Source organism: Pholis gunnellus (genome assembly GCF_910591455.1).
Source record: "Pholis gunnellus genome assembly, chromosome: 8".
NCBI lineage: Eukaryota > Metazoa > Chordata > Actinopteri > Perciformes > Pholidae > Pholis > Pholis gunnellus.
The window spans coordinates 27671186-27685495 of record NC_136534.1 but is presented as its reverse complement, the minus strand read 5'-3'; the positions used below and the strand labels follow the sequence as shown (position 1 = coordinate 27685495).

The window sequence follows — 14310 nt, the reverse complement described above, 5'->3', positions numbered from 1 at the left end:
TAACACACTGCAGGGTGTTTGTTTTGTTTTTTGTGTTTTTGTTTTTCTTTGTTTGTTGATATGTTTTAATTATTGCCATGACAACAATGTTTTGTTCGTTCATATTGTTTTAAGTAAATAAAAGTTTCTAAAAACCTAAAATCTCTCTCCGTCTCTCTGCAGGACTCGGTGTCGGACAGGGAGTGCTGCAGCGTCATGTGCAAATGTTCGGGACATGAAGGCGTCCAAGGCTCTCGGGGCCGCCCGGGCTCAAAGGCGAGTGGAAGACACGCCCCCTTAGGTGGAAGACACGCCCCCTTAGGTGGAAGACACACCCCTTTAGAGTGTACACATGATGTGTGACACCTTTAATGGGCCCAGTTCCTCTTTCTGTGTCGTAAAGATCACTTTTTATTGAAGGATGCTCACTTCACAGTGAAACGATGTAGAGAAAGGAGGTCAGCGGTCGGCCCGATGACATCTGACAGTTTCTGGTCTTGTTGTGTTTCATGAACAGGGTCCGTCTGGACAGAAGGGTCAGCTGGGCTTCCCTGGAGAGGAAGGAGTCTCTGTAAGTGCTCTTCATTCAGTTTGACTCAATGTGCTGACGGACCGGTGGGACCACAGGATGAACTGTGTGCTCCCTTCGTGTGCGGTCTAGTTTCATCTTCTGGTTTCTGACGGTCGTGGATTCCTCCTAAAAACGTTGAATCATCCAAAATGAAACCATGTCAGCTGATCTGTGTTGGTCCCTTCTGGACTCTGATTTACTTCTGGCTCTGTTGGGCTGCAGGGGGAGCGAGGGCTTCCTGGACCAAGTGGACCTCAGGGCTTGGAGGGCTGTCCTGGAGCCAGAGGACACAAGGTTTTTACAATATCTTTTATTCACTTCATATTCTTACAAGATGGAAATGCTGAGGCTGCATTTAGAAGAAACAAAGTGATGTCAGACGTTCTCAGGTTGCTGCTGTTGGTTCTTTTGTGATCACAGTGACAGAATGTAAAACAGAAGGTTGTCTCATGGTGCTTTGTGTCTGCAGGGCTCCAGAGGAGTCTCCGGTAACAGGGTGAGTGCTCAGGACTGCCAAACACTGAAGTCTGCTCAGGTTAGTTAGAGTCTGATTTACAGAGTCGAGCAGCAGTGAGACGTTGATTCTCTTCCAACAGGGCGAAGACGGAGCAGACGGACTGGACGGAGTCGACGGAGAGCAGGTACCCACATCACGATCCAGACTAACTGAAGCCTCTTTATTCATTCATTATAAACCAGAGTCAACTTAAAGGAGCAGTGTGGAGGATTTAGTGCCACCTAGTGGTGAGGCTGCAGATTGAACCGTAGCGACTAGTCGTGAAACCAAACATCTCTCTAGTAATGTTCTGAGCTGGTTCTGAGCTGGTTCTGGTTCTGGTTCTGCAGGGACTGACTGGAACAGATGGAGAGAGAGGAGAGAGAGGAGAGCCTGGAAACCCAGTAAGAAAAACAACTGTTTTATTATGTTCTTCATATTTATCAAACATTTAATTCAACTCAAGTATGACAAATAGAACGAATAATATATTCATGAAAATGCATTGAAATAAATTATATTTTAGTATCATTACCAGTAGTAAATATTATGATTTATATGAATACTTTCTACTGTTACTGTTATTACAGATGTGATTATTTTTATGTCTACGTACATTTGAATTACGTTTCCTGCTGTAATCCGTCCACACTGATCAGCTGGGATCCCCGGATGGTTGATTGACAGGTTGTCCTTTCGTCCTCAGGGTATCCCGGGTATCAGAGGGGAGGCGGGGCTTAAAGGACAGCGAGGACTCAGAGGAGATCCGGTGAGTCCAACATTTGATGTTATTATCATTATTATCTTATTTCTCATTTAGAGAAGTTCATCTGAACATCTGAAACAATCAGGAGGAGTCATGATCCCTCACTGTGAATTTTAGGATAATTTAAAACTATATATTCATGAATGAAATGTATTTGCCTTTATTTTCTCCTGTTTTCAGCTGCAATAAGAAGTTTTTATTTGTCATATGCACAATATTTACAGTACAGCAGAGTACTACAAAATGTATACAAGAAAAACATGCAAGTAAAAATAAGTGTATGCAGGTACAAACAGTAGTACAAGCAAGTAGTAGTAGTCTAAACAGTAGTATAAAGAGTAGTATAAACAAATATCAGTGAAGTAGTAACCTCTGCTCCCTAGAAGGAGGTGAAGCAGTGCCAGTAATAATATGATAATATAATTTAATAATAAGTAAAGAGCTCTTGAGGCTTCAGAAACAAATACTAACATTCAATGAAGGAATGTGAGCAGGACTCTCACAGGCCAGACCAGCATGTCTGTGGGAGAGTTTTTCCTGCTGGCTCAATGTTTACAGTAAAAACAGGATCAAAGTTGGACGGCCTTCTAAAAGCCCCACATCCCACACGTCAGACCCTTAAAGTCCAGTACATCTCAGCCAAAAGTCTTCTGTAACTTCTTGAGAAAACACAGCTCACTCTGAATCTGCTTGTGACAGAGAAATAAATCGAATGTCTCCTGTTAGAGCCGATCACAGCTGGAGGCTCCTCCATGTGAACGTTCTCTTTCAGGGCGGACTGAGGATCTTTGTGTTTTGTCCGACAGGGTGAACCAGGGGCTGATAACACCAGTCCGGGAGCCAAAGGGGACCCTGGGAACCCAGGTTTACCGGTAGGAACCATCACACTCTGGATCTGTGTTGACTGATGCTGTTAGGTCAACTTCAAGTCCCATAATGCACTGCTGTCTGAAGCATCCTGCTGTGATCAGGAGTCCTGGACACCATGGGACACGCTGGGAAGTGTTGGAAATAGCTTCCTTTAGAATACTTTACACATCCAATCAGAGCGCTTCACACAGCTCGTAATAGTGGGCCAAAGTTAGAGGCTATTGTATAAACCATCAGGCAAAGCATTCTGGGTACTGTAGTAGTGTTTCAGGATGCTTTCAAGACTGCCAGAGTCACCCCCCTTCTGAAGAAACCATCACTTGACCCCTCTGATGTCAAGAACTTCAGACCGGTTTCTCTTCAACCCTTTCCATCCGAAGTGGATGAGGACACACCACCTCAAGCTGAACCTGGACCAAACCGAGCTTCTGTTCCTCCTGGTGAAGGTCTGCCCGCACCGAGACCTGTCCATCACCATGGACGAGACCGTGGTGACGCCAACTCGGACTGCGAGGAACCTGGGTGTGACCCTGGACGACCAACTGTCGTTCTCAGCAAACATCTCATCGGTTACACGCTCCTGTAGATTCCTGCTCTACAACATCAGGAGGATTCTCCTCTTCCTCACTGAGGAGACGGAGCAGGTCCTCATCCAGGCTCTGGTCATCTCCCTCCTGGTCTACTGCAGCTCTCTACTTGCCGGAGCTCCGGCGTCGGCCATCAGACCTCTGGAGCTCGTCCAGAAAGCTGCAGCTCGTCTGGTGTTCGATCGCCCCAAGTTCTCCCACAACCTCCCTTCTCCGTGCTCTACACTGGCTCCCTGTAAGAGCTCTCATCCAGGTTCAGACTCTGGTGCTAGCCTACAGGTTCAGACTCTGGTGCTAGTCTACAGGTTCAGACTCTGGTGCTAGTCTACAGGTTCAGACTCTGGTGCTAGCCTACAGGTTCAGACTCTGGTGCTAGTCTACAGGTTCAGACTCTGGTGCTAGTCTACAGGTTCAGACTCTGGTGCTAGTCTACAGGTTCAGACTCTGGTGCTAGCCTACAGGTTCAGACTCTGGTGCTAGTCTACAGGTTCAGACTCTGGTGCTAGTCTACAGGTTCAGACTCTGGTGCTAGTCTACAGGTTCAGACTCTGGTGCTAGTCTACAGGTTCAGACTCTGGTGCTAGTCTACAGGTTCAGACTCTGGTGCTAGTCTACAGGTTCAGACTCTGGTGCTAGTCTACAGGTTCAGACTCTGGTGCTAGTCTACAGGTTCAGACTCTGGTGCTAGCCTACAGGGCAGTGAAAGGAACAGCTCCTTCCTGTCTCCAGGCCATGGTCTAGCCCTACACCCCCCCGACCACTTGGCTCTGCTGCCTCGGGGCGATCGGTTCCCCGTCGCTCAGAGGTCCCTGCGGCCGATGGACCCGGTCTCTGTTCTCTGTCCTGGCCCCACGATGGTGGAATGAACTCCCCACTGACGTCAGGACAGCAGAGTCGCTGCCCATCTTCCATCAGGCTGAAGACTCACCTCTTCATGAAGCTCTACCCTGAGCCTTCCTCTCAGCACTGGTTGTGTTCATGCTAGTGTGTTTCTGTACGTCTGCTCTGGTTTCTGCTCTGAGATGTTTAAAGGAGATGAACTCATGACTTCTGGTGACGAGTAGTTCTCTTGAACACTATGTTGAACACACTGATTGTAAGTCTCTTTGGATAAAAGCGTCTGCTGAATGACTGTAATGTTCTGAAGTGTATTCTTCCTCACACAGGGATTATCTGGACTGGACGGGGGGGCAGGTGGCGATGGAGGCCTCGGGAACCCGGTGAGATTTCTGACCTCCATTCTGTCCTATCATTCTTATATATATGTAGATTTTGATATGTGTATATGTGTGTATACACACATTACATGCAGTAGCTACGGCCACTAGTGGAAATATACTTACTCAAGCACAAGTACAATTTTGAGGTTTTACCATTTCCATTTTATACTTCTTTATACTTGTACTTCACTGTATGTTTTACTGATAATACTTCTCTTCTTGTACTCACGTAAAGTTTTCAATCCATTTGAAATGCGTTTTGGTTCTCTGTCTGTATGTGAATCAGAACGATGTAAAAGTTAAATGTCCTCAGATGATTGTGTTTTCTGCTGTGCAGGGTCCAGACGGGAGGAGAGGCTCTGTGGGCCAGAAGGTAGGAGAGGAACTCAACAACACTGGACTCTGATGCAAAGCTTTAAGTATCCATTACACATTGAAATACTGTCCGTCTACAGGGGCTACCTGGAGACCCGGGGGATCCAGGACTTCAGGGCAGCCCAGGTGCTTCTGGTCCTCAGGTGAGTGATCATACAACAGCTGCCAACATGAAGCTGATTAACAGGTCACAGGAACAGCTGCTCTCTCCTCCGGATCATCTCATCCAGACCACGTTAGGTCCTTTAACATGCTTTACGACATGCAGGTGAACACACCAAGACTAGTACCAGCAAAAGCACCAAAACCAACACCAGCAAAAGCACCAAAACCAGCACCAAAACCAGCACCAACACCAACACCAGCACCAAAACCAGCACCAACACCAAAACCAGCACCAACACCAAAACCAGCACCAAAACCAGCACCAACACCAAAACCAGCACCAACACCAAAACCAGCTCCAAAACCAGCACCAACACCAAAACCAGCACCAAAACCAGCACCAACACCAAAACCAGCACCAACACCAAAACCAGCTCCAAAACCAGCACCAACACCAAAACCAGCACCAACACCAAAACCAGCACCAACACCAACACCAGCACCAAAACCAGCACCAACACCAGCACCAAAACCAACACCAGCACCAACACCAAAACCAGCACCAACACCAAAACCAGCACCAAAACCAGCACCAACACCAGCACCAACACCAAAACCAGCACCAACACCAGCAAAAGCACCAACATCAGCAAAAGCACCAACACCAACACTAACTTAGGAGACCTATTGCTGCAGAAACATAGAGGACACTTTCTTCTTTTTTTTTGGGGGGGGGGGGGATTACAGAGTCCAGTACATGTACAAGTACATTTACAAGTGTATGTACACTGATCTGTGAGCAGAAATGTAGTTTGTTCCCACTTCAAAACCTGCTCTTATCTCTGCACATCGGAGCATTTCTATTGCCTCCACACGGCTCAGCGAGGGTTCGGTATGTGAGACTTGGGAGTCTTGGCTGACGGACAGACTTCCAGAGAAATTCAGCGGAGCTGTTCAGTGAAATGGAAACCATGTGGGGATCTTGCATAAGGAGAAAAGTTAACGCTCTGAACCTCCTTCCTGTCACACATGAAAACTTCTTCTCTCCTTCAATGAAAACTCTTCTCACAGATTAAAATAGCATCATTCAGATTCCAGATGTTTTATTTACATGTCAACCCGTCTGTCACACAACAGAGAGAATCCTGTTAAACTAAACAGTTTGATTATTGATCAGTAAATATTGATTGAAGAGGTCTGAAGAAGAGTTTGATAAAGTTAACTCCTGTTTGTTCTAGGCTGCTTTTATTGTGAAACTCTTGAAACAGGAAGCTGTTCCTGTTTCAATCTAAGCTTCCAGCTGATTTCTTCTTCTTCTGCTGCTCAGAGGATCTTTGTCTCTTTGAACAGAGTTTAGTTGGAACGTCCACTGAACTAAAGAACATCTGTTAGTGAAGAACACTTTCTACAAAATAAAAGCATCATGTTGTCCTCTCGCTCGTCTATGGCAGAGCCGGGAAAATGGTAACTTCCAAGATTAGTCTTAAATGTACGAGATAAAACTCACAGAAGAAAAATAATTTACGAGAAGAACAGTGCAGTGCAAAGTTAACAGATTGCAAACGGATGTTCCCACAGTTAAACACTGAGCGTGCCCAGCTGTTACGGGAAAGCAAAAAAGACTCACTACATAACTGAGTCACTGAAAAGAGTCCAAGGAAATAGAAGATAGAAAGAAGCCTGAATAGAATAAAAGAGGATAATACAAATGACAGATATGAACATATAAATAAGAATTCCCAGTTGTTTCTTCAAGTGTCCTCAAGCAGTCCATGTTTTCTCTGCAGGGAAGCAGAGGAAAAAACGGTGGTCGTGGACCAAAAGGACTCTCTGGCTTTCCTGGACCTCAGGTCGGTGCATCACCTCATCATCGTCCTCCTGTAGTTGTCCAACTCAATTTAGTGTGGTTGTGTTCAAAACCAGATCAGGACTGTGGATTAGTTGACAATGATGCTGATCAGTACGATTAAAAGTCTCTCAATGAGCACCAGGACTTCAGGGCCATTTCACACCTTCTGGTTTGATCCGAAGTACAAAAAAAACTTCAATTATTCAAAGATGACAGAGACGTTAATGACCTGGACAGGAAGTAGGTGGTGACCGCCGTCGTCCTGTCTTCACCTACTTCCTGTCTTCATCTACTTCTTGTCTTTATCACATACGTCCGGTCTTCATCACCTACTTCCTGTCCTCATCACCTACTTCCTGTCTTCACCTACTTCCTGTCTTCATCTACTTCCTGTCTTTATCACATACGTCCGGTCTTCATCACCTACTTCCTGTCCTCGTCACCTATTTCCTGTCTTCATCACCTACTTCCTGTCCTCATCACCTACTTCCTGTCTTCACCTACTTCCTGTCTTCATCACCTACTTCCTGTCTTCACCTACTTCCTGTCTTCTTCACATACTTCCTGTCTTCATCACCTACTTCCTGTCTTCACCTACTTCCTGTCTTCTTCACATACTTCCTGTCTTCATCACCTACTTCCTGTCTTCATCACCTACTTCCTGTCTTCTTCACCTACTTCCTGTCTTCATCACCTACTTCCTGTCTTCTTCACCTACTTCCTGTCTTCTTCACCTACTTCCTGTCTTCATCACCTACTTCCTGTCTTCATCACCTACTTCCTGTCTTCTTCACCTACTTCCTGTCTTCTCCACCTACTTCCCGTCTTCTTCACCTACTTCCTGTCTTCATCACCTACTTCCTGTCTTCTTCACCTACTTCCTGTCTTCTTCACCTACTTCCTGTCTTCATCACCTACTTCCTGTCTTCATCACCTACTTCCTGTCTTCTTCACCTACTTCCTGTAAAACCTGTGAGAAGAAAGCATCTGTAATCCTTGTGTTGAAAGTGTAAACAGCAGGTGACAGAACGAGAGGTCGGCTGTCAAACTTTTCTTTAATTTGAGGCAGATTGTTTTTTTACCACAATACATTTCATCATGTTATATTTTTTTACTTTTCTTTTTTCACTTGATTTTTCTTTTGTCACTTCTATAATAATCACAAGTGCAGCATGACCTCATGATGGTTCTGTTTGCTATGCACAGAGTCGACTGAGGCTCAGTTATTAGCTCATATAATTCTTTAATTTGGTCGTATTTATCTTCTTTAGCTGCTCACCTAAAGCTGAATAACAAACTCAAATGTACATGATGACTGTCGTCAGTTTAAAGGCCTCAACAAGCTTCAAAGATAGTTCTGTATATTGTGTTTAAGGGTCAAAGTCTTTTTATATCTGGTCTGAATCTTTAATGCCAGTCCTGCCTGGACTCTGTTGGTCTTCCTGCAGGGTGGACCAGGACCAGCTGGAGACCCAGGATTGGCTGGACGTCGTGGAGCTAACGGACAGAAGGTGCGTGGCATCATTTCCTTCTGCCTCATCTGATGAATCAACACCACATTAAGACGAGTCCGGCTGTGATAGCTCTGGTTGTATTGGCCTGTTGTCACGGATACCCGATGATCATCCAATCAGAATCAGCTTTATTTGTCCCGAGGCTGCGTCCACAAACGAGATATCTTCAACGCTTTCTAGCTCTTCCTCGAGAGCTCCGATACGTTCACAGGCCAGACGAGGTATCTAATCCCTCCAGCTTGTTCTGGGTCTACCTCGGGGCCTGTTTTTAGATTTGGACGTCTAAAGGGAGGCGTCTAGGAGGATCCTGATCCGATGTTGAACCACCTCAGCTGGTCCCTTTAACATGAAGGATCAGGGTCCCTAGTCCTCTCTCCTCTCCCTTTCTCTAAGGCTTAGTCCAGATTCCCTACGAAGGAAGATCATTTCAGCGATGCAGTTCCTCTGCCTAGTCTGCCGGAAATGAAGAGAAGAAGAAGAAATGAAAAGCAAACAGACCCTGGGTCAGTTCTTTGGCGTGTCCCAAATGTTGATACCTTGGTTACATTTCTCTATAGCCTTTCCAAAATGTTCAGATGTCGTGGACAAAGCCAGTGAATGAGGACGCACTTCCTCTCAGAGGACGTCAGTGGAGTAGGCAGTCCTCCAATGTGGCCCAGACCACCTCCTGATGTGGTCTGAGTGATCGGGTCCCTGCGCCTACGTAGAGCTGTCCACTTGTGATTGGATGTTAGAGTCCAGCTGCTTGATGATTGGTCATAAACCTAACCCTAACCCATGACCGGATAATGGAGTCAGAAGGATCACCTAAGTTACTTCGTTGTTGTTGTTGTTGTTGTTAAAGGGCCAACCAGGAGAGCCAGGTGTGAAGGGAGCTCCTGGATCACGGGGACCCAGAGGAATGGCGGTAAGGAGCTGATCATCGTTGTGAATACTGTGAGTTTATAGTTCCATCGGTGAGTCTGACCATCTGTCCCGCGTCTCAGGGTCATGACGGAGAAGACGGTTACGGACCTCGAGGACCCGAAGGAGCCAAGGTAGGGCTGGACCAACGAAACCCCAACATGAACATGAGACCATCACCATAGAAGTCTGGTTTCCATCCTCTCCTGTTGTGTGAATATGTTAGTTTAATACATAAAAACAGCTGGTTGGTGCTGTTAAAGCACCACAGAAGAAGAGGTGATTAAAGGTGCTGAATGTTGACCATCATTTCTATTTCATTTTTTACAGCCATCACAAAGACGCCACTAAACCCTGACTGTTGAAGTCGTATCAATATATTAAATACCTTCTGTTCTGATACAATACAAATGAATCAAATGTACTTCTTCTCGTTACAGGGAGATCCTGGTTTCACTGGTTACCCTGGTCTACAGGTGAGTCCATCCTTTCTTCTAAGAACTGAGATCTGAATCAAACATGAAGAAGAAGAAGATCGCTGGAGTCCAGACGGCTCAGTCCGTTTTTTCTTGTGTGTTCAGGGCGAGAACGGTCTGGAGGGACCCGAAGGGAACCCGGGACCTAAAGGGAACCAAGGTCGAGGGGTGAGCCACAACATGCCTCTAATTTATTTCTTATTTCTAAATGTTTTTTCTTCTTCTTCTGTGACTTTTTAATTCTGGTTCTGGTGGATTCAGGGGAACTCAGGCGGTCCGGGAGCTCCAGGCAGGCCTGGAGAACCGGGTCATCCGGGACACCAAGTGAGAGTTTTGTTTTATTCGTCATCAGAGACACGAGGCAGAAGATAACACGATGACATAATAATGATGTCATCCTTCCTTCAGGGTCCCAGAGGTCCTCCTGGAAGCAAAGGAATGACTGTAAGTCAATGATGGAATGGGAACATTTGACTTCTACTTTTACTACATTTATATACTTTTACTTCGGTCAGCTTTTGAATGCAGGACTTTTATTTGTAGTGGAGTATTTTCACAGTGTGTATTCGTACTTTTACTGAAGTAAAGGATCCGAGTCCTGTAAGTCCATCTTACATTCCCTCGACCTGCCAACATTAAGGGAACAGTAAATATATATTTACATATTCTGTGTTTTATCAGGATTGTCAGCTGATCAGCAACATCAGAGACAACTGTGGTGAGTGTTTCAATGTGTTTGTGAGCAGAATACTGGAGATTTATTATTTCATTTAGACACTTCATACTACTGACAGGAAGTCTATAAATACTTCATAAATACTCCATCAAATCTCTTCATGTTTACTGACTTCCATCTACACGTTAACACAAATATTATTTGTCCACACAGCTTGTTACCACGGTATGTATCATCTCCAGTTTGTCTGGTGAGTAGAAGAGAAAAGTTTACTCTCCATTCATTCACCTTTGAACCTTCGTTGGTTTAAACATCTTGGTTTTGCTGTCGCTCTTTTTATTTGTCGGGAACCAGAAGTGACACGAGAGGGCGGAGCTAAGTACAACAACATGTTACCTGTAACAATTTTAGGGCAAAAATGTTATAATTAACTTTGATGAAGTGAAAACACACTGTGACACGCTGTGGTGTCGACCTGTCAATCACTGTGTAGCCCCGCCCCTAAAGCATCCCCTGCTTTATGGTCTGTGTGACTCTAAATGGACCATCATGTACTAAATGAACATCATGCTGTATTGAAGAAGACTTGAAACTAGAGATTGAGACCATAAACTCATGTTTACAATGTTTACTGAGGTAATAAATCAAGAGAGAAGTAGAGTCATTTTCTCATAGACTTCTATACAACCAGAGGAGTCGCCCCCTGGTGGACACTAGAGAGAATGCAGCTTTAACACGTGAAGCTTTTGGGTTGTATTTGTGACTTTCTTAGCCCTTTCTACAACACGACTCCTTCAGGTCAGTCCGAGTGCCCGGCCTACCCCACCGAGCTGGTGCTGGGTCTGGACATGTCGGAGGATGTGACCCCGGCGGCCTTCGAGAGGCAGCGCTCTGTCCTCCTGTCCTTGCTGGAGGACGTCACCATCTCAGAGAGCAACTGTCCGACGGGTGCTCGCGTGGCCGTGGTGGGTTACAGCGCCTACACCAAGTACCTGATCCGCTTCCAGGACTACCGCCGCAAGACTCAGCTGATCGAGTCCGTGAAGAACATCGCCCTGGAGAGGACGTCCAGCCGGCGCCAGCTGGGGGCCGCCATGCGCTTCGTGGGTCAGAACGTCTTCAAGCGAGTCCGAGCGGGAGTGACGATGAGGAAGGTGGCGGTCTTCCTCTCTAACGGGCCGTCACAGGACGTTAACGACATCATCACGGCCGTGATGGAGCACCGGGCCCTCGGCATCGTCCCGGCAGTCATCTCTCTGAAGAACGCTCCTGCTGTCGGTCGAGCCCTGGAGGTAGGTTTGGTCCAGAAGTTCAGAAGCATCACATCCGAACTTCAGGGTCTGAATCTACACCACATGTTTGAGATGATCCCTTCATCAGACGAGAACAGTCAAACACTCTCCATGTGACTTGGCGGAAAGACACAACAAACTGCAAATGTCAACACAATCCATCTTGTCAGGCTTCAAGTAATGCATTTGTGTGCAGTAAGCCAGAGCACCGACCAATCAGAGTCCAGGGAGGAGCTACTGGCAGCTGGGGGCGGGGCTTAAGTGTGTGAGGAGACTGTTGGTTGTAAACAACAATGGCGGCTCCTGAAGAGGTTAGCGTAGCTGCTGTAGCATCACTTCATGTCTTCATTTAAAGAAGAGCAAAGACATTGAAGGCTTTTCTATGGAGAAAACATCTCTTCTTCTGACCGGCTTCAGTTGGAGTTTGATTGACAGATGGTTCATCCAATCACCTGCCACGTGTTTTTTTAAAGCAGGTTCTGCGTCACAGACGTGTGGTGGGTCAGGTGAAGTGATGATTTATGTTTGGCTTCAGTTGGAGAGCTCTTCTGTGCTCCTGTTGCCCCCAAACACATGAATTACATCCAACTCCAGTTACCGTCTTGAGTCTGAAATATGTATATGTATGTATATATATATGTGTATATGTATATATATATATATATATACATATACACATATATATATATATATATGTATATATATATATATGTGTATATGTATATGTATGTATGTATATATATATATATATATACATACATACATATACATATACACATATATATATATATATATATATGTGTGTATATGTATATATATATATATATATATATATATATATATATATGTGTGTATATGTATATGTGTTGAAGAACATGTTGAAGATAACACTGTTCTTTCTGGAGATGGATGTTGAGATGTTCCGTTTGTCAGAATGAATGAATAACCAGCTGCTGTGTCTCCTCAGGTCGATGACTCGGGACGCTCCATCTTCACCGTTCTGGGTAAAAACATGGCTGCTGACCTGAAGAAGGTCCAGAGCTGTGCGGTCTGTTACGGTATGCTATATTTCTGATTGCTTGGCTTTTTGTAGTTTGAACTGATAAGTTGAATGGTCCAGACACTCTGAGAAAGGGAACTCGTGTTGGCTGTTTGTATAGTATATATATATATATATAAGTGTTGGATCATCAGACCAGATCTTTCCCATGTCTGACAATTATAGCACCTTTTAAAAATCAACAATCACAAAGAGGGTTTGAGGTACCGAACTACTTTTTACAACTTCCATCTGTACGAGCGAACGCAGGATCACCTCTCGCCCCGACGATCAACACTCGAGGTGTAGACGGGATCAGACCGGAGCCGCCCGAGGCTCCCGAGGCTACATCCACACCAAAACCGTAATACCAGTTTTAACAAACACGGGGCATCAGTGGGTGCCGGTGTTGCGTCCTACTGGTTTCAAACCTGCTGGTTTCCTTCCGTGCGTGTGTTGTGTTCGTGTAACAGCAGCAGCTGTTTCCTGTCTCTGTTGTCAGATTCACACATTCACAAACATATTGCTGAGATCTGAAAGCCACATCTCATATATATTGTATCAGTGAGCACTACATCACAGCCACGTATGAAGAAATACATTGAAGAAAATATATTTATGAAAGATCTCATCAACCTGGATTCAAACTCTGTCGAGCAAAATAGTAAAATATTCATAAACGGCGGCGCTGCGTGATCCGCCTCCTGCATCTCCCGTCGCTGCACAGAGTCTTTCCCTGCAGCTGATCATGATCTGCAGAGCCGCCTCAGTAAACCATCGATGGATAAATCCACAAACAGAGAAGTCACGGAGGAAACCGAGTTTAACTCTGCGTGGACGGATTCATCTGCTTCACTGTGAACGATGCTGCTCACCTGATGCTTCATGTGTGGAGAGAAATGTGCAAACAACACAAACTGTAAAGTTGAAAGAAGCTTCCAGAACAAACACACAACATGAGCTGAAAGCATCACGATGGAGACGAGCGATGAAGAGCGATGAAGAGCGATTCCTCAACTGCTGCAAACTCTCCTCTTCATCAGAGTTTATTGTTAGAACACGTAAAATAGCAACAACATGTCAACAAGTGTCTTTATTCTTCTTCTATAATTTCATAAACACAACAAACTATAGTTTTTGTATAAATAACATAACTTTATATAAAACTTTATAAACTGACATCAAAGAGCTTTTGCGGCTCCAGACGCATTTTATTTGGTGTAAAATATGACGAAGTGTCTCTTTGGCTGGTAAAGGTTGCTGACCCCTGAGCTAGGAGTTCAAAGCTTCCTCAGGATTTACTCAGAAGACTCGGAGCCCCTGATCTGCTCCTGAGGATTCTGTCCAAGATAGTTGAAAACTGGTCTGAACCCAACTGCTGAGCACATGGGTGCTAAGATGGATCGAGCGCTCCATAATCCTGCAGCACCATCCACAAAGAAACCGCCGTTCTTCAGACTCTGCTTTTCTTCCTGAGGTTTCCTTCAGCTTAGAAGTGTGATTCCTCAATAATTGGAGCACTTCCTTCACCGTCCCTTTTCTGAAAAATGGGAACTAGCAGCCACATCTGAAGGAAATGTACTTCACAGTCT

The 14310-nt window shown here is 45.2% G+C and overlaps 1 protein-coding gene and 1 long non-coding RNA gene across 2 annotated transcripts in view; both read left to right on the top strand.

Moving 5' to 3' along the window:
- The window catches only part of LOC306699757 (collagen alpha-6(VI) chain-like), a 25065-nt gene that overhangs the window by 9350 nt on the left and 1405 nt on the right, over window positions 1–14310 (top strand). Inside the window, exons 10-32 of the mRNA XM_079164477.1 lie at window positions 163–255; window positions 497–550; window positions 773–844; window positions 1020–1046; window positions 1147–1191; window positions 1397–1450; window positions 1753–1815; window positions 2619–2684; window positions 4436–4489; window positions 4827–4862; window positions 4945–5007; window positions 6757–6819; window positions 8267–8329; window positions 9177–9239; window positions 9319–9369; window positions 9676–9711; window positions 9817–9879; window positions 9973–10035; window positions 10120–10155; window positions 10393–10429; window positions 10601–10612; window positions 11186–11679; window positions 12647–12737. Coding sequence (XP_079020603.1) covers window positions 163–255; window positions 497–550; window positions 773–844; window positions 1020–1046; window positions 1147–1191; window positions 1397–1450; window positions 1753–1815; window positions 2619–2684; window positions 4436–4489; window positions 4827–4862; window positions 4945–5007; window positions 6757–6819; window positions 8267–8329; window positions 9177–9239; window positions 9319–9369; window positions 9676–9711; window positions 9817–9879; window positions 9973–10035; window positions 10120–10155; window positions 10393–10429; window positions 10601–10612; window positions 11186–11679; window positions 12647–12737 — 1699 coding nt within the window. The remainder of the gene's footprint in view (window positions 1–162; window positions 256–496; window positions 551–772; window positions 845–1019; window positions 1047–1146; window positions 1192–1396; window positions 1451–1752; window positions 1816–2618; window positions 2685–4435; window positions 4490–4826; window positions 4863–4944; window positions 5008–6756; window positions 6820–8266; window positions 8330–9176; window positions 9240–9318; window positions 9370–9675; window positions 9712–9816; window positions 9880–9972; window positions 10036–10119; window positions 10156–10392; window positions 10430–10600; window positions 10613–11185; window positions 11680–12646; window positions 12738–14310) is intronic.
- On the top strand, window positions 3205–4211 carry LOC306700174. Its single transcript, XR_013767195.1, has 2 exons — window positions 3205–3344; window positions 3976–4211. It is a non-coding gene; the product is annotated as an uncharacterized lncRNA (long non-coding RNA).